Source organism: Argentina silus, assembly GCF_951799395.1.
Source record: "Argentina silus genome assembly, chromosome: 4".
NCBI lineage: Eukaryota > Metazoa > Chordata > Actinopteri > Argentiniformes > Argentinidae > Argentina > Argentina silus.
Window position 1 is genome coordinate 13015498 of NC_139658.1, and position 24875 is coordinate 13040372.

Below are 24875 nucleotides of genomic sequence, written 5' to 3' on the forward strand. Positions count from 1 at the left end.
ATGTAGCGCCCCTTTGCTGGTCTGGGCAATTAATAGGGGTGGCTAACCTGAATTCTTTAAATAAAATGTTATCTCTAACTATTATTGTATTTTTACTTTGTCTGTTCACTACAGGTATAATTAATAACTAGGTTGCACTACTTTTATAACTTACAGTCCATAAGTCATCTACCTATTCACATTAACACAGTCCCACCAATTCCATGTCTTTCACTGATATTAAATCCCCAAAATAGATTGCATGAAATGAAATACAATAACATGTAACATGCACATATCCAAATGTAAATGGTAAACACTGTAACCCTCAATGAAAAGAAATAAAACCTATTCTAAAGCCGGCAATGATAACAATGATAACTATACCAAAGTCCAGTGCGTTGCAGGCCTGGCGCGTGTAGCTTGCGTGAGTTGTAGCTCACCTAAAATGGCGGCTCCTTCACTCTCACGAGCTAGACGACAAAACCGAAACTCCCAGTTCCTTGAGCAGGCAGCCGCGCGAAGCTCCTCTCTCGGCAACCGGTGCAGTTTTCTCGAACGGCAGGAATCTTGTGTGCTACTGTCTCTCCCGGTGGCTATAGACGTCTTGAGCTCCCGTGTTGGTCGATCACAGTCCATAAGCACTCCGAAGAAAGCTAGCTATCTCACTGTTGAGCTAGGCTAGGCTAAGCAAGGTGGCTGACCGTCTGAACGGTTACTCCTCTGCAGAGAAATTGTTCCAAAACAGGTCATACGCCGAACGTAATAACTTATAAAGTACACGGGTTGTGCACTCGCATTATTACCTTGTTCTAAACACAGAAATAAGTGGGCTACCTATTTCCACAATATTAACCTTACTCAGCACAGCTGCACATTCCATGCGTTCTCTTCGTTGGCCATCCTGAATCTCACTTCTCCTTCTCCTCCACCTGACACCTGACACCTTAACTCACTTTTTCATTGGCTCATGAAAATAAACAAAATGCACAAACTTTACATTTGAATCTTTTCTCACAGAAATCAAAAGTAAATCCCTTTACAATATTGCCAGCATTGTGAACATAGTATTTAAGAAAACAAAATACATTTTACATCATGTAAATAATTCAATACATGAACTTAACCCATGAAACTCTATTCAATATCAAACATAGTAATAGTTTTACCCTTTTTAAGTCCTATGTATTCTATTAATGAACTTATTCTATTTATACTATTTATTAGTTCCTATTTATTAATCAATGAACTTTTAATAGTTAGGCCTAATTTTCCATAGGGCTACACTTATCCCATAGTGAGATGTCCAACCGAGTCGACTGAAAGATAAGCACACATTCACTTTGTATTCCATACTTGAACAATGCAAAACCCGTTACAGCCCTGGTGAGAGAGGTATGCTTCAACAGCATGATTAGAACAGTCCTTGAATAGTAACAAGTATCTATACCATCCATTAAAAGATCATCATTACTGCCCTCACCCCCCTCTTCCTCTCCTCTCTCTCTCTGCTGATCTCAGCATTTCCCAAAAGAGGATATTGTCACATGCTAAAACAAGAGAATGCATCTATATAAACCAGTAGCTTTGCCTCTCCATCTCACAGTCTAGCCAGATAGGCACGAGGAGGACCGTCTGCCTGACTGACCGTCTCGTCATTGAAATATGGAGTGGCAGCACTAACAAAGAAAAGACTGATCAACTACAGCTGCAGCCGGTTTATTGTATTCTGTGCTCATCCAATGCTTTGATGTTGATCAGGTGTGTTTCAGTGTGGTCATAGCCAGCTTTGTCAAGTCTACTCTGACATTCAACCATAATCTTTTTAATTGTTCTGTACTGTGATGTTATTATTTGTTTGCCAGGTAGAGTTCTCAACAGTTGATGAGTAATGAACTTCACAATAAGACAGGACCTGTTCAGGGAGGCTTTCATCAAAAACTTCATCACGTTCACTCTGGGTGTTATCATCAACTATATCAATGGAATGTTTGTGTACACTTTCTGCAAGAGTGAGTTATTCTACCGGGACCCCAGGTATATCCTCTACATTCACCTGGTGATCAATGACATGATCATGCTCTCTTTCTCCGTGGCTTTACAGATCTTGAGCTATACCGTGCCGTTCATGGACATGTCCTTGTGCTGCTTACTACTGCTCATTAGCAGTACGACCAATTATAACAGTCCTCTGAACCTGGCAGGCATGGCCTTAGAAAGGTACATTGCAGTGTGTAAACCTCTCCATCACTCTCAGATCTGTACAGTCCACAGGACCTACATCCTCATCTGCCTCATCTGGGGCGTGGCGGTCATTCCTGGACTCACTGACATCATCATACTGCTTGCAACACAACCGTTAACCATCTTCTCCTCAGCTGCTATGTGTTATGCCTTTGGTGTTTTTAGCTCACCGTATCATAAGGCTAAAACCACAGCGGTCCAGGTTATTAACCTATCATTTGTATTTCTGACTTTGATTGTGACGTATTTTAAGGTGGTGTCTGCGGCCAAAGCGGCCTCGACAGACCAGGCCTCGGCAAGGAAGGCTCGTAACACCATACTGTTGCACGGGATACAGCTCTTGATATTTATGCTGTCGTACCTCAACCCTCTGATCAACATGGTTCTCGTGCAGTACTTCCCAAACAACCGGAACATCATTCTGTTCTCCACCTTCCTGTTCACTAATGTGCTGCCACGCCTCTTCAGCCCACTGATCTATGGGGTGAGAGATCAGAAGTTTGCCAGATACCTGAGAGTTTATTTCTCAAGTAAACTATGTGCTGCCCAGATAAGGCCAACTCAGGTGAATTCTAAACGGTTGGTAGGAGTAGGGAAAGCATCTCAAAGTGGGTAAAGCTTATTGAATGATAAAAAAACTATGTACAAGAATGATAAACGATGTACAGTACCTGTTCAAAGGCAATGTAGCATAGTGGGGTGGTGTGTCCATGTTATAAAAACAATTCCACCAATGTAAACATTTCCAGTTCTAAGTTATTACAAACTTATTACTGAATCAATGTGTGACAACATGGTCAACAACGATTGCATTTCTGGAAATTGCGTTCCCCTTTAACATGATGTTATGACAGGGTAATTATAACATTAATACACATGTCGAGGGGCAAACATTATTATGATCATCATCTCTGTCAACTGAAGTTTACAACTATGTATTGTTATTTATTATTCTCATGACAACTGCACTTTAGCACATGGTGCATTTCCTGCCCTATCATGATTACTATGACATTATGTTATACAGTGCCTTGGGAAAGTATTCAGACCCCTTCACTTTTTCCACATGTTGTTGTGTTATAGACTCAATTTAAAACAGATTGAATTTAAAGAATTTGCCATCAATCCACACACAATACCCCAGAATGACAAAGCGAAAACATGTTTTTGAAATTTAAGATGGACTCACTCCAACTTATTGAGTGATTTGTTGATGACATTTTTGCATTTTAGGTCATTTTAAGAGTCAAAGCCATAGCAAACGTAATAGCAAAGGGTCTGAATACTTAAGTACATGATAAAAAAAAAATGTGTTTTCACTTTGTCGTTCAGGGGTATTGTGTGTGGATTGATGGCAAATTCTTTTAATTTAATCCATTTTAAATTGAGTCTATAACACAACAAAATGTGGAAAAACTGAAGGGGTCTGAATAACTTTCCGAAGGCACTGTATATCGCCTGGCTTTTATTGTGTGTGTATTTGTTGTATGGTTGTTTTTTTGTTGTTTCATTGTGGAATTATCCCAAATTTGCAAACCGTGCCCATATGGCACTCCAGGCAGAACCAAGAAAAGACTCAGTATTTGAAATAATTCATGTAGTATTTTGACCACGGTCAGATTGCTATACCAACTCATCCCTCTATTAACCTTTGTACAACCCTCTCTATCACTTACTGTACAGCCATTTCTGAGCATTTTACTTTAACCAATTAAACTACTACTGTACATTTACATTAATTTATTAAAAGCCTATTAAAGAATATGTTCAATAAGAAGTCCTTTCTCTGCGTTGTTCTTTACAGTGATGACATCTAGTCTGGAATGAACATTGCATTTATATCAAGCAACCAAAGAGAAATCTAGGATAGCCTAGAGCCTCAGAAATGTTGTCAAAAATCTGTCCTCTGCTCACCCAAAATGCTGCAGAACGTCTCATCCACGCCTTCATTTCATCCCGTCTGGACTACTGCAATGCCCTCTTTGTGGGGGCATCTGCCAAATGCATCAACCGGCTGCAGTATGTCAAAAACTGTGCTGCACGGATCCTGACCCACACCTGTGCTCCTCTCCCCACGTGAGCACATCACCCCTGTCCTATTCAACCTACACTAGCTCCCCATCAGCTCACGCATTGACTTCAAGGTCCTGGCCCTCACCAACCAAGCCATCCATGCCACTGGGCCATCGTACCTGTCTGAGCTCAACAAACTGTCCTGACCCACCCTCCGCTCCTCCAGCTCCATCTCCCTACAGCAGCCCCGCTGCAGACTAAAGACCATGGGAGGCAGGGCCTTCAGTTGTGCTGCTCCACAGCTATGGAACACACTCCCTGACCCTGTTAGGGAAGCTGAGGCTGTAACAGCATTCAAAGCACTTCTAAAAACACACCATTTCAAACTGGCATTTAAGGACTTTTGTTGATTTTTATTTGTATTGTTATTATTCTTATTAATAAAATTGCTCTCTTTTTTTTTCTTGTTGTTGTACAACGCATTGGGTTCAATAAATGTGCTCCCTAAATCCAATCCATTATTATTATCATTAGAGCTCCAGTCTCCCACTCACATTGCTCTCATTTCGTAGTAGGCAGAGTGAATGAAAGAGATTATGCTGTTGGACAATGTGAGACTACATCTTGGCTACATCATCATTCACTCCATTTGATGCTGAAGAAAGGAAATGTATGAGGGGTGGAACTCACCAAAAATGATTTAATCAAAGAAACATGCAACAAATGAAACATGCAGTGGGCCACTGAAGATCCATATTAGTATATAGAGCGCACTATTGTGCGCAGGGTTTATACTTGGTTGAGCAATGTGTATGGGCCATTGGGCCTACAACTTGGAATTCATACTGCCTTTACTTTAGGCTTGTTTTAGAGCCCTTTACTGACTTCAGGACTTACCTGTTCAAAAGTCACTTACCTGTTGGAAAAGAAAAGACTGACTCTTTTGAAAAGTAAAGAAAGATTGTAAATTAAACGGGGCATAGCATTCTGTAACTGACAGTATAGAAAAGCTTGCTATTGTTTGTTATGTAATATGTTTCCTTTGTGTGTCGTTTTAGCTAGGAACTGTCCCAAATGTGAGCTTTCCTCCTGGACTCTCTGGAATTGTATCTGCGTTTTGGAGTTGTGGCTTGTTTTTCATGTTTGCATGTGTTCTCGGTTATCAGTTGCATTTGCACCTGTGTCTGTTTTAAAGTCTATTTCAGTATCATGAATCTGCAGTTTCACTTTCCATGGCTTTGTAAAATCCTGAACATGAGTAATGGCTCCTAGAAACAATCTCCCATTTCATTTTCTCCATTCTCATCTGCATAGACATCATTGACCTCTAGGGTGCAATACACAACTGCATAATAGCCTCTCTCGCCACATTTACGACATTCTGCATTCCTGGCTACAACGCTCCTGTCACGAATCAGAGGCCGAACCCAAATGCAGACTAGGGACAAGCAGGTAAGTGTAAAGCAAGCTTTGATTTGATAAGACAGGTATAGTAGAAAGGAACAGGCGGGGCAGGCAGGTAGTCAGACAGGCAGGGGTCAGACAGGCAGAGGTCAAGCAGGCAGGCAGGTAATCAGACAGACAGGGTACTGGAGCTGGAAGCGTGGCACAAAGACAAAACCATGAAAGGCAAACGATCCGGCAATGACTAGCAGCAGGTGCAGGGTATAAGTAGTGGAGAGTCGATTACTAGATTGCCGACAAGTGTGCTAGTCACGGCGGGCAGAGATCATGGAGGCGGAGTCGTGACAGCTCCGCAAGTGCCCTGCTCAGTGATCTGCCCTTTGATCGTTTCCTGTTGCCGCGCTATCCTGATACCTTTCTCCAGCGTTAGATCTGACATTAGCTGCATTCTCTGTGACAGCTCTCTATCTAAAATTCCTCTATTTGATAGACAATCCTTTGCATGCAATAACTGCCTGAAGTCTGAGATCCATTGACCCCACCAGACACTGGGTATCTTCTCTGGTGATACTCTGGTGCCAGACCTGTACTGCAGCCATCTTCAGTTGTTGTTTGTTTTGGGACATTTTGCCTTAAGTCTCCTTTTCAGCAAATTAAATGCATGTTCAATAGGATTTAAATCTGGAGACTGACTTGGCCAGTCAACAACTTTCCACTTTTTTCATATGTAGCCTACAAAGGTTATGATCTAATGCTGTCAAAACATTTGCTGCAGAGCGGATATAACTGTGCCACCAGAGGCATACCTTGGAGTCTGGTTCCTCTCAAGGTTTCTTCCTCCCAGGGAGTTTTTCCTTGCCACTATGCCCTGTGTTTTTCTCCCCTCTGGGGAGGTTTTTGCTTGGCTTGCTTTTTGGGGGTCTATGTTTCAGTGTGTGACGGCCGCCGGGGTGTGCGTGCGCGTCACGGACCCAAACACAGTGTAAGCAGAGAGGTCCACACCAGAATTACAGTCAAAAATATTTATTCGAGTAGCGGGGAGAGGGAAATGATAGAGAGGGTGGGGGTGAGAAGGCGTCGTGTCGTTCAAGGGCCTCGCAGGAGATCCGTCGTCGGGAAGATAGCAGGGGGTTTGGTACACGGTGGGTGGTCCTCTTACGTTCCAGGTCGGGGCGGCAGCGGGGTAGTCAGACAGGCGAAGGTTGGCAACGTAGCGGGCTCTCGGACGTTCTCGGGGTCGGGCTTCAAAGGGGGCTCTCCTATGGTCAGGGATCAAACACAGGACAACGGTGACTTGGCTTACTCTCTCTCTCTCATCAACTGCTCCGTGGTTCGCCGTAGCAACTCCTCTCCATTGGGTGCTCCGTTGGCTCCTTTTGTACGGTCGCTGATGCCCTTCAGCTGTGCCTTGATGAGCAGGAACTCCATGTATGGGCATACGGTGATTATCTCCACGGGTTACAGCTGTGGCCCCTTGGGGCGCAGGAACTCCATACATGGTCCTGCCAAAGACAACACGGGGCAAGAGAGGGACAGCAGAAACAGCAGAGACAAAGCGAGGCGAGATATACACTCCATTTATCACCGTCCCACACTCGCGCATGGGCTTAGGCACGGGGCGGGCGCCACATATCCCCCTCCTGAGCTCCGACCTCGCGGGAGGGGCGGCCCAGCCTCCTAGTGCGTCCCGCCGTGAGAGAGCGTCGGCGTTCCCATGCGCGGCCCCGGCTCGGTGGACCACGTCGAAGGAGTAGGGCTGAAGGGAGAGGAACCAGCGGGTCGGTGACCAGGGTGAACTGCCGCCCCAGTAGGTAATACCGGAGGGACTCCAGTGCCCATTTAATGGCCAGGCATTCTTTCTCTATAGTTGAGTAATTTTTCTCTCTTGGGAACAATTTACGGCTGATATACATGATGGGATGTTCCTCGCCTTCTCTTAGCTGGGAAAGGACGGCACCCACCCCGGTCTCCGATGCGTCCGTCTGTACCACTAGCGGTTGTTGGAAGTCCGGGGTCACCAACACTGGGTCCGTGCAGAGTGCCTCCTTCAGCCCTGCGAACGCCTGTTCCGCCTCCGGCGTCCATTCGACCCGATCCGGCATGCGCGCGCGGGTGAGGTCGGTGAGGGGTCCTGCCAGGGAAGAGAAGTGGGGAACAAAGCGCCGATAATAGCTGGCAAGCCCTACGAAAACCCGTACCTGTTTCTTTGTCTGGGGGCGGGGCCACCCGCGGATCGCCTCGACTTTCCCTACCTGGGGCTTGACACACCCTCTCCCGATCGTGAACCCCAGGTAGTTTGCTTCTTGGAGGCCGAGCCGACACTTGGCTGGGTTTGCGGTGAGCCCCGCCTCTCTTAGGGCTTGCAGCACAGCCTCCATCTGTTTCAGGTGGGCCCCCGACTCCTCTCCGTGGATGATGATGTCGTCGATGTAGGCGGCCGCATATTCGCGGTGGGGACGGAGCACGTGATCCATGAGCCTCTGGAACGTGGCCGGCGCCCCGTGAAGCCCGAACGGTAGCTGTACGAACTGAAATAGTCCATCCGGGGTGGAGAACGCCGTTTTCTCTCTTGCCTCAGGTGCGAGGGGCACCTGCCAATACCCTTTAGTGAGGTCCAGGGTGGTGATGTACCGGGCCCTGCCCAGCCTCTCGATCAGCTCGTCGACCCGTGGCATTGGGTAGGCATCAAACTGCGAGATCGCGTTGAGCTGGCGAAAGTCATTACAGAAGCGAATGCTCCCGTCGGGCTTGGGCACCAGCACAATGGGGCTGCTCCAGGCGCTCCGCGACCGCTCTATGATGCCAGCCTCCAGCATCGCCTGCACCTCCTGGTTTATGGCCGTCCTTCGGGCCTCGGGGATACGGTAGGGCCTGAGTTTTACCGTTTTCCCTGGGGTTGTTATGATGGGGTGGGTGATCAGGGTGGTGCGCCCGGCGGTGGAGGAGAAGACGTCGCGGTGCCTGGCGACCACCTCGGTCAGGTCGTGTCGTTGTCGTTCGGTCAGCTGCTCCCCGAATGGCACGTCCTCCGACTGGGGTTTCTGTGTGGAGAGGGGGTTTGACACAGACAGCATGGCGGCGGGGGCCACCCATTTCTTTAATAAATTCACATGATAAATCTTGGTGGGCTGCCGCCTTCCCGGCTGTCTTACCCGGTAGTTGACTGGTCCTACCTTCTCCATCACCTCGTACGGCCCGTTCCACTTTGCCAGGAACTTGCACTCGGAGGTAGGTACCAGGACAAGGACCTTGTCTCCCGTCACAAACTCCCTCGGCTGCGTCCCCCTGTTGTAGGTTCGGGCCTGTGCGGTCTTGGCCGCCTCCATGTGTTCCCTTACCAGGGGCCACAGGGTGGCCATCCGTTCCCGGAGCTCCTCCACGTGCTCGACCATCGTGCGGTGGGGGGATGGCTGGGGGATGGCCTGGCTAAGGAGGCTCCCAGGCCTCCTTAGCCAGGTCTAGCAGTCCTCGGGGCCGTCTCCCGTACAGCAGCTCGAAGGGTGAAAACCCCGTGGAAGCCTGGGGCACCTCCCGTATGGAAAACATCAGGAATGGGAGGAGCTGGTCCCAATTCCTCCCATCCAACTCAATCACCTTTTTTAACATCTGTTTTAGTTTCTGATTGAACCTTTCCACTAAGCCGTCTGTTTGGGGGTGGTATACTGAAGTGCGAATTTGCTTTATGCGCAGGAGTCGACACACATCCTTCATAATCTTCGACATAAATGGGGTGCCCTGGTCAGTTAAGATCTCGTCGGGGATGCCGACCCGCGTGAACATTACCACCAGCTCCTTGGCGATACCCTTGGTGGCCATGGTGCGGAGGGGAATGGCCTCGGGGTACCGGGTTGCGTAGTCCACTATCACCAAGATGTACTGGTACCCACTGCTGCTCTTGGGGAGGGGCCCGACCAGGTCCATCGCAATGCGGCTGAAAGGAACAGAGATAATAGGGAGGGGGATTAAGGGGCTTCGTACATGGGGACGGGGCGCCACCATTTGGCACTCGGGGCACTGCCGACAGTGAGTCTCCACCGCTTTCTTCACTCCGGGCCAGTAGAACCGTGCCTGAATCCGATCCAGGGTTTTTGCTACCCCCAGGTGCGCTCCCAGGAGGTGGGTGTGGGCCATCTGGAGAACTGAGGGAATATAGGCTTTGGGCACCACTAGTTGTTCCTGTCTGGCCCCGTTAGTCATGTTCATACGATACATTAGACTGTTCTTAATGGCAAAATGTGAGTTTGGCAAGTCCCTTACCCCGTCCATCCGCTGCCCATCAACCACGCTCACCTGCTGCAGCACGCTGGCTAGGTTGCGGTCCTCCATCTGAACTGTCCCGAACCTCCCCTTCAGGCGGGCGGGCAGTGGGGCGGCGTCGGAATCCTCCAGGAACATCCCCATTAAGTCGGCGCCATCGTCAGGGGAGGGTGAGTCGCTGTCCGTGACGACGGCTTGGGTCTCAGCGAAGGCCCGTTCTGCGGCGGGCGCTGCCGGCGCCCTCGGAGATGGGGTCCGTGGAGTCTCCCGCTCCCTACTCGTTCACGGCGCACAGTTTGGGCGGTCGTGGGGTTCTCTTCCCTCGGTGGGCCCCCCGGGCCGGGTCTTCTTGGGTCATGTGGCTCCACAGTTCCTGGAATAGGGGAGTGTCCCTCCCGATCAGCACCTCCACGGGCAGCTCCGGGACGACTCCGACCGTCCCCTGGAAGACGCCCCGGGTGGTTTGGAGCCGGACGTGGGCAGTGGGGTAATGCCTGGTCTCCCCATGGATGCAGGTTACGGCGAGGGTTTCGGGTAGGTAGGGCCGTTGGGTGTACTGGGGCCGGGCGAGCGTCACCGCGCTACCCGAGTCCAGGAGCGCCGTGGCGTCCTGCCCATTGATGCGCACCGGGGTGATCGGGGGTGTTCCCGTCGGCTGAGCCCAACAGGCCGTCAGGAGCCCACAGGGACGTCCGGGGTCGCTCGCCGAGGGCATGGAGGCCTCCTGGGCGTGGGGGCAGGCCCAGGACAGATGACCCACCTCACCACAGGAGAAACAGCGTCTCCGGTCGGCCGTCGCCTCCGGGCGACTCGTCGGTAACAGGGGCGGGATTCTTTTCGGTGTCCGGGCCACCCTCATCACGCCCGGGGCGGCCTGGTAGCCTTCCACCAGGGATACCAGCTGCTCGGCGCTCTGGGGGTTGTTCTGGCACGCATACCTCCGGGCCTCGTGGGGCAGCACCCTCATATATCGGTCCATGACCACCCTCTCCACCGGCCCCAGGGAAGGGGGGTCAGATACCAACCACTTGTTGGCCACCCGAGTCAGTTCGTGCATCTGGGCCCGGGTCGAAGGTCCACTCGTGGAGCTGTTGGGCCCGGTTCAAAAGGGTGTGGCCGAGCCGCTTGACGATCTCCGTCTTCAAGGTTGGGTATGGCACAAGAGGTCCTGATAGCAACTTTGGGCCATGCCCGACAGAAATGGCGCCACCAGGCCTGTCCATTGATCGGGGGCCCAGCCTTCCCTCTGTGCTGTCCTCTCGAACATCTGGAGGTACGCCTCCACGTCGTCGTCCCCCGTTTGTTTGACCAGGAATTGGGCCGGAGTGGCGGACTTGTGCTGGCCCTTGGCCAGTAGGCCGGCGACGAGCTCCTCATGGCGGGCTTGCTGCTTGACATTGAGGTCCACGAGCTGCGCTATCAGCGCCTGGAAATCCGTACCAGTGGCCATGGCGGGGTCTGGACTGGTTTCCCAGTGCTTGGCCACCTGGTGTCTCTGCGGTTCACTACGTTTGGGTCCCGGGTCGCTATGCCCGCATTCTCCACCACCTGTGACGGCCGCCGGGGTGTGCGTGCGTGTCACGGACCCAAACACAGTGTAAACAGAGAGGTCCACACCAGAATTACAGTCAAAAATATTTATTCGAGTAGCGGGGAGAGGGAAATGATAGAGAGAGGGTGGGGGTGAGAAGGCGTCGTGTCGTTCAAGGGCCTCGCAGGAGATCCGTCGTCGGGAAGATAGCAGGGGGTTCGGTACACGGTGGGTGGTCCTCTTACGTTCCAGGTCGGGGCGGCAGCGGGGTAGTCAGACAGGCGAAGGTTGGCAACGTAGCGGGCTCTCGGACGTTCTCGGGGTCGGGCTTCAAAGGGGGCTCTCCTATGGTCAGGGATCAAACACAGGACAACGGTGACTTGGCTTACTCTCTCTCTCTCTCATCAACTGCTCCGTGGTTCGCCGTAGCAACTCCTCTCCATTGGGTGCTCCGTTGGCTCCTTTTGTACGGTCTCTGCTGCTCCTGCTGATGCCCTTCAGCTGTGCCTTGATGAGCAGGAACTCCATGTATGGGCATACGGTGATTATCTCCACGGGTTGCAGCTGTGGCCCCTTGGGGCGCAGGAACTCCATACATGGTCCTGCCAAAGACAACACGGGGCAAGAGAGGGACAGCAGAAACAGCAGAGACAAAGCGAGGCGAGATATACACTCCATTTATCACCGTCCCACACTCGCGCATGGGCTTAGGCACGGGGCGGGCGCCACAAGTGTTAGTTCATATTGTTTATATTGTATTGTTGTTTATAATGTTTAGTATTGTTCTCGTTGTGAAGCACTTTGGGACATTTGTCTATGTAAAAAGTGCTATACAAATACATAGGGTTGGTTGACTGTGGGGGGACATGCAGCGTTCGGCCTGTAGAGGGAGCTACAGGACAGGGTGACGTCGGCGAGGCTCCGTTGCACACCTGTTGCAAATGAAGCCTCGTTGACTAGATGGTTTAAGATGTGTGTGCCTCTGCGTTCGAGAAGGAAGGAGGGCGACTGGAAAGTTGGGAAATACGAAAGTATTACTGACTTTATGAATAAACGGGACCTTTCCCTCACCGACACGCTGCGTCTGCCTCTCTGTGTACACGGACATTGTTACATTGACTGAAGTGACTTGGTCGAGAAGTGGAAGAGAGTGAGCACAGGCATCTTATATATCCTTCAGGCAGGAAGTATACCTGACAGTAAGGACACTGCTTGGGGTTACGGGGTGGGGAGTCAGTTATGTAGTCTCTAGTAAATGTAATCTAATCTACATAGGCCTAGGGTCGTAACGCTCCACTCCAGAAAACACTCACATTCACTCTGTGTTCATTACATATTGAACAATGCAAAACCCCTTCCAGCCCTGACGAGAGAGGTGTGCTTCAACAGCATGATTAGAACATTCCTTGCATCGTAACAGGTATCCACAGCATCTATTAAGAGATCATCATTAATGATCATGCTCTGCCCCACTCCCCTTCTCTCTTTGTTGATCTCAGCATTTCCCAAGAGGAGCTTGTCTCACCACAAAATAACAGAATGCATCTATATAAACCAGTAGCTTTGCCTCTTCTTCTCACAGCCTTGCCAGATAGGCACAAGGAGGACTGTCTGTCTGTCTGCGCCGTCTGCCTGTCTCGTCATTGGGATATGGAGTGTCAACACTAACAGAGAAAAGACTCTGATCAACTAACAACTACAGCTGCAGCCGGTATACTATATTCTGTGCTCATACAACTCTTTGATGTTGATTAGGTGTGTTTCAGTGTGGTCATAGCCAGTCTAGTCTAGTCTAGTCCACTCTGACATTCAACCATAATCTGTTACATCTTGTCTTGTTCATTAGTTTGTTTGTCTGTGTTTCATGTTATTCATTTATTGTTCCCTGGTTATTTTTGTGTCTCTCACCTTATTTCTCGTTCCAGACACTTCACTACCTGCCCTTGTGTGTTTCCCGCCTGTGTGATTGTCTACCCCGCCCTGACTGGATTCACCTGTTCCTCATCATCATTCCCAGTGTATTTAGTCTGTGTGTTCCCCTGTCTCGTTGCCAGTTTGTCTTTGTGCCTTAGTGGCAAAACGTCCCGGCAATTTTTATAGTGATTTCTTGTCTTCCTGGTTTTTAATCTTTGTTAGTTTTTCCGAGTTTGCCTTTTGCCTTTTCCCTGTTGGATTATCCGCCTCCTGTTTGTCTGACTACCTGTGTACCATAGCCTGCCTTGCCTACCCCTTTTTGGATATCTGACTCTCTACGAATTGTCTACCAGTGTACCGAACCCTTTTTCTGGAATTAAAGGATTATTCTTTTGGATTAAGCTTTTGTCCCGAGTCGTGCGATTGAGTCCTCTGCCTTGGTCTACAGTCATTACATAATCTTTTATTGTATTAATTTATTTATTGTTAATTTATTTCTGTACGTGATGTTATTATGTGTTTGCCAGGTAGAGTTCTCAACAGTTGATGAGTAATGAACTTCACAATAAGACAGGACCAGTTCAGCGAGGCTTTCATCAAAAACTTCATCACGTTCACTCTGGGTGTGATCATCAACTATATCAATGGAACGTTTGTGTACACTTTCTTCAAGAGTGAGTTATTCTACCAGGACCCCAGGTATATCCTATACATTCACCTGGTGATAAACGACATGATCATGCTCTCTGTCTCCGTGGCTTTACAGATCTTGAGCTATACCGTGCCGTTCATGGACATGTCCTTGTGTTGCTTGCTACTGCTCATCATCGGAACGACCAATAGGAACAGTCCTCTGAACCTGGCAGGCATGGCCTTAGAAAGGTACATTGCAGTGTGTAAACCTCTCCATCACTCTCAGATCTGTACAGTCCACAGGACCTACATCCTCATCTGCCTCATCTGGGGCGTGGCGGTCATTCCTGGACTCACTGACATCATCATACTGCTTGCAACACAACCGTTAACCATCTTCTCCTCAGCTGCTATGTGTTATGCCTTTGGTGTTTTTAGCTCACCGTATCATAAGGCTAAAACCACAGCGGTCCAGGTTATTAACCTATCATTTGTATTTCTGACTTTGATTGTGACGTATTTTAAGGTGTTGTATGCGGCCAAAGCGGCCACGACAGACCAGGCGTCGGCTAGGAAGGCTCGTAACACCATACTGTTGCACGGGATACAGCTCTTGATATTTATGCTGTCGTACCTCACCCCTCTGACCAACATGATTCTCCTGCAGTACTTCCCAAACAACCGGAACACCATTCTGTTCTCCAACTTTCTGTTCACTAACATTCTGCCACGCCTCCTCAGCCCACTGATCTATGGGGTGAGAGATCAGAACTTTGCCAGATACCTGAGAGTTTATTTCTCAAGTAAACTATTTGCTGCCCAGATAAGGCCAACTCAGGCTCATGTGAATTCTAAACGGTTGGTAGGAGTAGGGAAAGCATCTCAAAGTGGGTAAAGCTTATTGAATGCTAAAAAAGTATGTACAAGAATGATAAACGATGTACAGTACCTGTTCAAAGGCAACATAGCATTGTGGGGTGGTGTGTCCCTGTTAAAACAACTATTCCACCAATGTACAAATCTCCAGTTCTAAGTTATTAAAAATGAATTACTGAATCAATGTGTAACAACATGGTCAACAGTTGTGATGCTCTCCCCAATTTTGAGAAATGTATAAGTATATAATGCTATTTATTATTCTCATGACAACTGCACATTAGCACATGCTGCATTTCCTGGCCTATCATGATGACTGTGACATCATGTAATATATCCTCTGGCTTTTATCGTGTGTGTATTTGTTGTATGGTTGTTCTTTTTGTTGTTTCATTGTGGAATTGTCCCAAATTTGCAAACCCTGCCCATCTGGCACTCCAGGCAGACCCAAGCAAACGCTCAGTATTCATAATTCAAGTAGAATTTCAACCACGGTCTGCTATACCAACTCCTCCTGTACATCTAAATTAACTGATTAAAAGCCTATTAAAGAATATGTACAATAAAAAGTATTTTCTCTGAGGTGTTCATAACAGTGATGACTAGTCTGGAATGAACATTGCATTTATATCAAGCAACCAAAGAGAAATCTAGGATAGCCGAGATCTCCAGTCTCCCACTCACATTGCCCTCGTATAGTAGTAAGAAGAGTGAATGCAAGAGATGAAAGCAAGGAAATGTATGAGGGGTGGAACTCCCAAAAAATTATTTAATAAAAGTAACATGCAACAAATGAAACATGCAAGAGTTAAATCAAATTAGACTCAATACAGTGGGCCACTGAAGATCCATATTAGTGTATAGAATGCACTATTGTACATGAAGTGCTTCGGGTTTATACTTGGTTGAGCAACGTGTATGGGCCATTGGGCCTACAACTTGGAATTCATACTGCCTTTACTTTAGGCTTGTTTTAGAGCCCTTTACTGACTCCAGGACGCTGATGATTCTGGAATCTTGTTTACTGTCTTCACTTTGTAAAGCTGATAATGATTTGTGTGGTATGTAATAGGCCCCCTACTGTTTCTAGTTAGTTCGGTGCAAAGGCATTTGACCGAAGTATTCTCATTTGCTGTCTGTAGCTCTAGTTGGCTACAACCACTAAAGTGCCAACTACAGCTACAACCCTATTTACATTACCAGTGTAAATCAGCCTGGCTCGCTCGCCTCGCCCCTCACCAAGTCCCACAAGGTTCTCAGCCTAGCCTAGATAGCCCCTCTCACCAGTGCACCTATATGAAAGCTATTGATTTGTAGCCAACTATGATACATGATATTACCGACAGGGGCGAAAAAGAACAGTCAAATACACACAGTAGGCAACTATACATAACTCATTTGATACAAGCAGTAAAACGGTGAAAATATAATTTGTTTACAGATTAACAGTTGTGAGTTTTATATATAAGGCTATAGCCTACAGAATAATATGAATTAATGCATGTCAACATAACAGTTTAATGTCCCTCATTCTAGCCCCACCTGTCTGCTCCCATTATTCCTTGACACCGTTCTCACATTTACATTGGCAATGAGGCTAGAGGCTGTGAAATGGTTATGGGGCATGTACACTATAAATTAGAATAATTTTAAATAATAATAAATTACACTGTCAGTGCATTGTGTGTGTGACAGGGTGGGGGGGGGGGGGTGGAAGTCCCAGAGTCAGTGAGAGGCAGGGGGCTTGTTTGAAACTGTTCAGGTGGCGTGAGATTTTAGTCTTGATTGACCGGAACCTTTTGCCGGACGGAAGTCTCTGGAAGAGGTTGTGACCAAGATGGGAAGGATCAGCGATGATCTTTCCTGCTCTCTTACTGGTCCTGGAGTGGAACAGGTCCAGGAGAGATGGCAGGTTGCAGCCGATGACCTTCTCGGCTGACCGAATGATCCGCAGCAGTCTGCCTTTGTCCTTGGCAGTGGAGGCAGCGAACCAGACGGTGATTGATGAGCTGAGGATGGACTCAATGATGGCCGTGTAGAACTCGAAGTCTCCTGAAGTCTACTACCATCTCTACAGTTTTTAGGGCGTTCAGCTCTAAGTAGTTCTGGGTGCACAAGGAAGCCAGGCTGTCAACTTCCTCTCTGTAGGCGGCCTCATCACCATTGGAGATTAATCCAATGAGGGTTGTGTCATCCGCAAACTTCAGGAGTTTGACAGAAGGGTGGCTAGAGGTGCAGCTGTTGGTGTAGAGGGAGAAGAGCATAGGAGAGAACACACAGCCTTGTGGGGCTCCAGTGCTGATGGTCCGGGCCTCCGAGACAAACTTGCCCAGGCGTACCTGCTGCTTCCTGTCTGTCAGGAATTCAGTGATCCACCTACAAGTGGGCTCAGCTGGGATAGCTGGAGGAGAGATGAGGCGATAGTGTTAAATGAAGAGTTGAAGTCCACAAACAGGATCCTGGCATAGGTGCCGGGAGAGTCTAGGTGCTTGAGGATGAAATGATGTCCCATGTTGACTGCGTCGTCTACAGACCTGTTGGCTCTATAGGCAAACTGCAGTAGGTCAAGGAGGGGGTTGGTGATGGCCTTGAGGTGGGTGAGCATGAGGCGCTCAAAGGGCAAAAGCTTCATTACCACAGAGATCAGGGCGACTGGTCTGTAGTCATTAAGGCCTGTGATCCTCTACTTTTTGGGAACTGGGATGATGGTGGATGTTTTGAAGCAGGCAGGTACCATGCATTCAACTAGTGAAGTGTTAAAGATGTCCATAAACACTGGAGACAGCTGGTCTGCACAGTGCTTCAGTGTGGAGGGGGAGACAGCGTCTGGTCCAGCTGCCTTGGGGTTCTGTTTCTTTAACAGTTTGTTGACATCTCTCTCCTGGATGGAGAGAGGTGCGATGGGGGGGTGGGGGCTGTCTGGGCCCATTGTGTAGGGGGGGGGGGGGGGGGGGTAGTGTCTGTCCAGGCTGGGAAGAAGAGGTGTGATAGCTGTGGGGGACGGTTGGTTGTGTAGGTCAGAGTCAGGACTGCTCCATTGTCTAGCTTCTTTGAGTACTGTCATCTGGCCTCCTTAATCTCCTTTCCAAACTTGTACTTAGCCAGTCTAAACCTCTCCTTCTCCAAACGAAGCTGTTTTAGTCTTGCTGTGAACCAGGGCTTGTCATTGTTGTAACTCACCCTGGTGTGAGTTGGAATACATCTGTCCTCACAGAAGCTGATGTATGACGTCACAGACTCTGTGTATTCGTCCAGGCTGTTGGAAGCAGTCTTAAAAATGTCCCAGTCTGTGGTGTCTATGCAGTCACGCAGCTCCTCCACTGCTTCTCTGCTGCTCCAATTCTTAGATGTACGCACAGCAGGTTTAGAAAGTTTGAGATCCCTCAGTCCCTGCAGGAGCAGGGGAAGCTCCACCCAGCAGCAACGATGGGACTCCACAAAGCAGCCCGGTCTTCATAAGCCCCAGCAGGAGGACTTTTTTTGCATAGTCCCCCTATTTCAGGGTACCCAAAAGTAATGGGACAATTGCCTTGACAGGTGTTTCTGGCAAGTAAGGTGTGTTCTATCACATCATTTGTGCAGGCATAAGAGAGCTGTCAATGTCTAGTATTGATTGTAGGCTTTGCGTTTGCCTTTGGTGTCTGTCAACATGAGGACCAAAGTGGTGTCAATGAAAGGAAGCCTTTATTAGGCTGAAAAATCAGTTTCCCCCTGCACCAGGACTTAGTGTCCCAGGCACAGGGCCAGTTATTCCACCCTCACCCCGAGCTGATGGAACTATGGGTTTGGTCCGTGAAGGATCCAGTCTAAGCTCAGTGGGCCTCCCCTCGAGTGACTGCTACAATCCACTCGGGGCATACATGGTTTGAGGAGTAGTGCAAGAGCAGAGCAACGGGTTAGTACCTTATCAGTGCCACATTCCAGCAGTCCTCTCATTCCTGCAAGACCTGCTTGATAAGGGCAAAGCCTTCTTCACCGTTAAGAGTCTACTTGGCAGCTATTTCAGACAGCCGTGAAGGTCTAGGTGGTACGACTATGGGAGCTCATCTTTTCATTTGTCGCTTTGTGAAGGGAGCGTGCCATCTCCTCCCTGTTTCCAGACAGCCTGTTCCTTCATGGAACCTGTCCTTGGTTCTGGAGGCTCTCACCGGCGTCCGTTTCCAACCCTCAGAGACAGCGGACATTGGAATACTATCCTACAAGACGGCTTTGTTGTTTGTGTTGGCCATGGCCAAGCATGTGAGTGACTTGCAGGCGTTCTCGGCCCATCCTTCATGTACTCTATTTGCCCCTGGTGATGCTAGGGTTAAGTCCCGGCCTAGCGCTGCGTTCGTTCTCAAGGGCATTACCATGACTTAACGCAGTTGATCTACAAAGCTCTTCCCCTTCCAACTGCCTCCCTTCCTCACCGAAGAACAAGGCATCTGAACACCCTCTGTCCTGTGCTAGGAGGCATCGTTGACCATGATGGATATGTTTGCATTGCAAGAGTACTGCGCTGTAGCTTACTGTATTAATTGTTTCAAACACGCTGCATTTTGTATAGTATGTCATAGCCTCCGTAGGCTAAAGAGGTTGGTCTTGTATAGCTTGTAAAGCTTGTATACAGTAGCTTAACTTTAAGGTGGTGATAAGAGCTGTGAAGGATGTTGTAGATAATAGTTGTGTCATATGTGTCTGCACTGTGCGCTGTGTTTTGGGCCATAGCCTCAGTAGGATAAAAAAAGGTTGGTCTAGCTTGTATAGTTTAACTTTATCTTCAATTTTGCCTGTAGCGGATATCCAACAAGTTTATTCAGCCCAAGAAACCGGCACTCGCCCCTTGTATCAATTGTTTGTGTTTGTGTGGTGACAGGTTTGTGTGGTGATCATTTCTTTATTTATGGTCTTATTCTATGTTTGTTTATATGTTTTCAAATACTGCTGACAAATCATGTTTTCCAATTTGTGCATACACATGTGATGTGTGTTAAATACTTTTTTGAAGGTTGTACTCATCATAATAAGATAGCTGACGAAGACCAGAGAACGGGAGGAGTCCAAAACCAGGGGTGCATTTTTTTGTTTGGCATTATGATAAATAATGTGTGCACAGAACAAGATTACATTATTGTGTGCACAGAACAAGATTACATTCTTCCGTGTTTTAACAAAAATCTACATTTAGCCTACTGGTGATAGTTGTTCTCTATGACAACTGAAGCAAACAGACCTGTGTCAATAAATCTCACTTTTGGCGCATCTCTATTCACAGACCTCAGTAAAAAATCAAACATCCAGTCTGACTGGAATGAGATGCATTTTTGTAATTGTACAAATACAAATTCCTGAGCCAGCCAGGACTTTTAAACGTTTAATCTTAGGGTATACTGTATGGTTGATGGGGGGAGGGTAATCTTTTACTTGATCGTTTCTGATTAACAAACAAAAGCGTGACAATTTATCCAGCACTCTCTCCCCCTTCAAACGATCCCCCAAAAAGCAATATATAAAATAAATGCATCATTATTATGATTATTACGTTGTGTGAACGAGAGAAGGCTGGCCTTGCTGAAAATGGATGCTCGCACCCTATTATGACAGTTTTAATGATAACAACTGTAGACTACTTTTCTATCCTGCCTCAATCCTACTGAAACCCAACATCCTTACTGCTGTATCGCATGAAAATTTCAAACTTCATTCTGTAATGCTTCTGTTACATTATTAAAGCAGACTCGCACTTATTCATGTCAGACTGCGATAAAATAAAAAGCGCAGAGAAACCCCAGTATGACATGGTATGATAGTAGAAGAGTTGGTCCCATTGCTTGGTCCTCCTTAAAATAACCTGATATTTAAACCATTTCCACTCATCATCTCTGCAATTCATGAGCTGGTATAATAAACTTGATTTTGCCAATCTATCTGATACCATACCAAACCATTCTCTTTGTCATAGCCTCAGTAGGCTAAAAAGGTTGGTCTAGCTTGTATATAGTAATTGTTTTACTTTATTTTAAGTTTTTCCTGTATTGGATATCCAACAAATGTATGTGAGGGGGATGCTACCTTACTCCATCCCCATCTCACATCACTTTGTGTGGTAGTGTGCGGTGACGTAGGCGCCTGCTACTGTAGATTGTAGCGCACGATTGGATGAGTTGGGATTGACATACTGACAAATATATGCAACGCTTATCAGAGCTGTTTATAGGCCTTGTGTCATAAACCTGAGATCTGATCATTTCATGCTTTGCACTCATACTAACTCATACTATTCTCCCGTCAACAGTCACTAGAATTGCTTGCATGCTAACATGTGATATGCAACACACACCCCCCTCGTAACATTTCAGGCAACACCCCCCCTCACTGTAGCCCCCTCACATCTTTTCCTTTCCTTGATACTGTATATTAGCTTCAAAACATGGTGTACTTAGTGGCTACATTAAAACTGCCCCGTTTGGCTCTGACAATGGTATACCTTCTCATGTGAGATCATCCTCCGTTCGCAATGTAGCAATTCACAATGTATCACTTTACATGTGAGCTCATTAGTGATTAAATAATAATAATCCAATGGTGGTTATTGTTTGTGCACACTGTCAAATGCGCCCTGACAAATATAAACAAACATGGGTGTTTGCAAGTGCAAGACGCATATGGCATCCTTCACAGCTCTTATCACCACCTTGTGGTGGCTTTCAGCAGCACTTCATATCGTGAATTTGCCACAGCGGCGGGACAGCGGCGTACCTCTCTGAAATGTTGGTGTGCACGTATTAAACCCCTGCCTACTGTACCAAGTTGTTTCTCAGTAAATACTAGGTAAATACCCGCTGAAACAGGGCTGTAAAATAAAGGGTTACCGTAGTATCAATTTTGTTTCCGTGAAACTTGGCACATGTGGCCTTCAAAAGTTATTATCTTAAGCTGTCAAAACATTTGTTGCAGAGTGGATATAACTGTGCCATCAGAGGCATATTTCCTTTCATGGGTTCTTAGAAGATTGTCAAAATACATGCTTTACCGCAGAAAAATATTATTCTAGTGTGATTGGGGTACCAAAACATAAGTCGCCTTTCATTTGAACACGTAGTTAATTGTAACACTCCTGACAATAGTGCACATACAGTATATCCACTCCTGAAGGTTGTGGGTTCAAGCCCTGCTGGGCCTCTTCTGTCCTGTAATCCCTCTCATCTGTCAACCTGTCAAATATTCCAACTGTTTGAATGAATGTGAAATTACGGAAGGAGTGGGACTGCTATTATGAACTAGCCCACTGTCTGCCCTAAAACTACCACAGCTTCGTTGTCTAGGGGAAAAGATAGGCTAACTAGGCTAGCAACATGACTGCGTGAATGCAGTATTAACGTGTAAGTGTCAGCATGTGTGTCTGTTAAGCCCCAGAGTGACATGTGCTCATCTATGTCCTCCAACCTCTGTTCTTCGACCTGTAGCGTTCTCTAGGCCGGCCAGCGTCCTCTCTCGGTCAGCCAGCCCCAGCATTGTCTGTTAAACAATGTTAAACAATCCTTGTTGGTCTCCAGGCTAAACTAGAGAACCATCCGAGTGGGTCCATCCAGGGTCCCACCATCCCTGGTCCCACCAGGAGGCAGCCCTTCACTATGGACCCATGAACTCTTGCACCACACGACAACACATTCCACATTACTTTTCAGCACTGATCAGCCAGAGGATGGGTCCCCCTTAGAGTCTGGTTCCTCTCAAGGTTTTTTCCTCCCAGGGAGTTTTTCCTTGTCATTGTGCCCAATGCTATTTTTTTTTTTTGCATGGCTTGCTTTTTGGGGGTCTATGGTTCAAGGTTAGTTCATATTGTTTATAATGTATTATTGTTTCTAATGTTTAGTATTGTTGAAGAACTTTGCGACATTTGTCTATGAACATCCCAGTCATAGTAACATAGTACCATCTATTAAAATATCATCATTAATGATCATGCACTGCCCTCCCCCCCATCCTCTGCTCTATTCTTTCACTGATCTCAGCATTTCCCAAGAGGAGCTTGTCTCACCACAAAATAACAGAATGCATCTATATAAACAAGTAGCTTTGCCTCTCCTTCTCACAGCCTAGCCAGATAGGCACGAGGAGGACCGTCTGTCTGCGTCGTCTGCCTGTCTCGTCATTGGGATATAGAGTGGCAACACTAACAGAGAAAAGACTCTGATCAACTATCAACTACATTTGCAGCCGGTTTACTGTATTCTGTGCTCATCCAACGCTTTGATGTTGATCAGGTGTGTTTCAGTGTGGTCATAGCCAGCCTTGTCTAGTCTACTCTGACATTCAACCATAATCTTTTTAATTGTTCTGTACATGATGTTATTATGTGTTTGCCAGGTAGAGTTCTCAACAGTTGATGAGTAATGAACTTCACAATAAGACAGGACCAGTTCAGCGAGGCTTTCATCAAAAACTTCATCACGTTCACTCTGGGTGTGATCATCAACTATATTAACGGAATGTTTGTGTACACTTTCTGCAAGAGTGAGTTATTCTACCGGGACCCCAGGTATATCCTCTACATTCACCTGGTGATCAATGACATGATCATGCTCTCTTTCTCCGTGGCTTTACAGATCTTGAGCTATACCGTGCCGTTCATGGACATGTCCTTGTGCTGCATGCTACTGCTCATTAGCAGTACGACCAATTATAACAGTCCTCTGAACCTGGCAGGCATGGCCTTAGAAAGGTACATTGCAGTGTGTAAACCTCTCCATCACTCTCAGATCTGTACAGTCCGCAGGACCTACATCCTCATCTGCCTCATCTGGGCCGTGGCGGTCATTCCTGGACTCACTGACATCATCATAGTGCTTGCAACTCAACCGTTAACCATCTTCTCCTCAGCTGCTATGTGTTATGCCCTTGGTGTTTTTAGCTCACCGTATCATAAGGCTAAAACCACAGCGGTCCAGGTTATTAACCTATCATTTGTATTTCTGACTTTGATTGTGACGTATTTTAAGGTGGTGTACGCGGCCAAAGTGGCTACGACAGACAAGGCGTCGGCTAGGAAGGCTCGTAACACCATACTGTTGCACGGGATACAGCTCTTGATATTTATGCTGTCGTACTTCAACCCTCTGACCAGCATGATTCTCCTGCAGTACTTCCCAAACAACCGGACCACCATTCTGTTCTCCAACTTTCTGTTCACTAACATTCTGCCACGCCTCCTCAGCCCACTGATCTATGGGGTGAGAGATCAGAAGTTTGCCAGATACCTGAGAGTTTATTTCTCGTGCAAACTGTGCTGCCCAAATAAGGTAAACTGAGGCTCATATGAATTCCAAACAGTTGGTAGGGGTAGGGAAAGTATCTCTTAAAGTGGGTAAAGCATATTGATTTTTGTTCAACAATGATACATGGTTGTAAGAACATTCCAATAACGTCCTGGTTTCGTCCCTAACTATGTACTGGAGATGTCATGGGAGTCAAAGGTAAGTAGACATAACATGAACAGACCTCCTTAGGAGGGCCATAGGATGTGATTATTTTGATAGTTGAAATTCTTCCATGATTTTTTCTGATATTTCTAATGACACATACCGATGAAATTAGGTGAATCTCACCTTCACAATAATGCTAAAATGTTGTCGTGGTATTGGAATCCTGTAATATTTCAGTAAACAAAATAATAGTTATTGGAAATATCAAGGAGCTCTTAGACAATTGTGAGGCACCTTGTCGGCCTCGCCAACTTTGATCCTATAATTTGGCTTTGAAATGCAATCTAATAAAATATAGATGCAAGGCTATTTGTTGTGCAACATGACCAACACTGTAAGTTCTAAATACATTTGTGGTAATTTATGTACGAGAAATAATGTGCAAACTGTTTTTCTATCAGACCTGGGTGTAAATTGCATTAAAAGTTGATTAAAGGTTATGTTAAATAAGAAGTCCTTTCTTTGTGATGTTCATAATAATGATGACATTCTATTAATTCCGATGGTTAGACCTACCTACTTTGCTAGCAATCTATACTTAGCAACGAGAACCGTTATCA

The 24875-nt window shown here is 47.1% G+C and overlaps 3 protein-coding genes across 3 annotated transcripts; all 3 read left to right on the top strand.

The window, feature by feature from the left end:
• Positions 1–1870: 1870 nt before the first annotated feature.
• On the top strand, positions 1871–4303 carry LOC310803079 (odorant receptor 131-2-like; the record flags this gene model as incomplete). The annotated part of the gene is made up of 2 exons (XM_083667715.1): positions 1871–2753; positions 4152–4303. The coding sequence occupies 2 exons, from the start codon at positions 1871–1873 to the stop codon at positions 4301–4303; spliced, it is 1035 nt and encodes a 344-aa protein (XP_083523841.1).
• Positions 4304–13895: 9592 nt separating this feature from the next.
• LOC310803080 (odorant receptor 131-2-like) lies at positions 13896–22476 on the top strand (the record flags this gene model as incomplete). Its single annotated transcript, XM_083667716.1, has 3 exons — positions 13896–14833; positions 18952–19090; positions 22387–22476. The coding sequence occupies 3 exons, from the start codon at positions 13896–13898 to the stop codon at positions 22474–22476; spliced, it is 1167 nt and encodes a 388-aa protein (XP_083523842.1).
• A 750-nt stretch (positions 22477–23226) lies between these two features.
• Positions 23227–24141, top strand: LOC310803081 (odorant receptor 131-2-like; the record flags this gene model as incomplete). The annotated part of the gene is made up of 1 exon (XM_083667717.1): positions 23227–24141. The coding sequence occupies one exon, from the start codon at positions 23227–23229 to the stop codon at positions 24139–24141; it is 915 nt and encodes a 304-aa protein (XP_083523843.1).
• Positions 24142–24875: the final 734 nt, after the last annotated feature.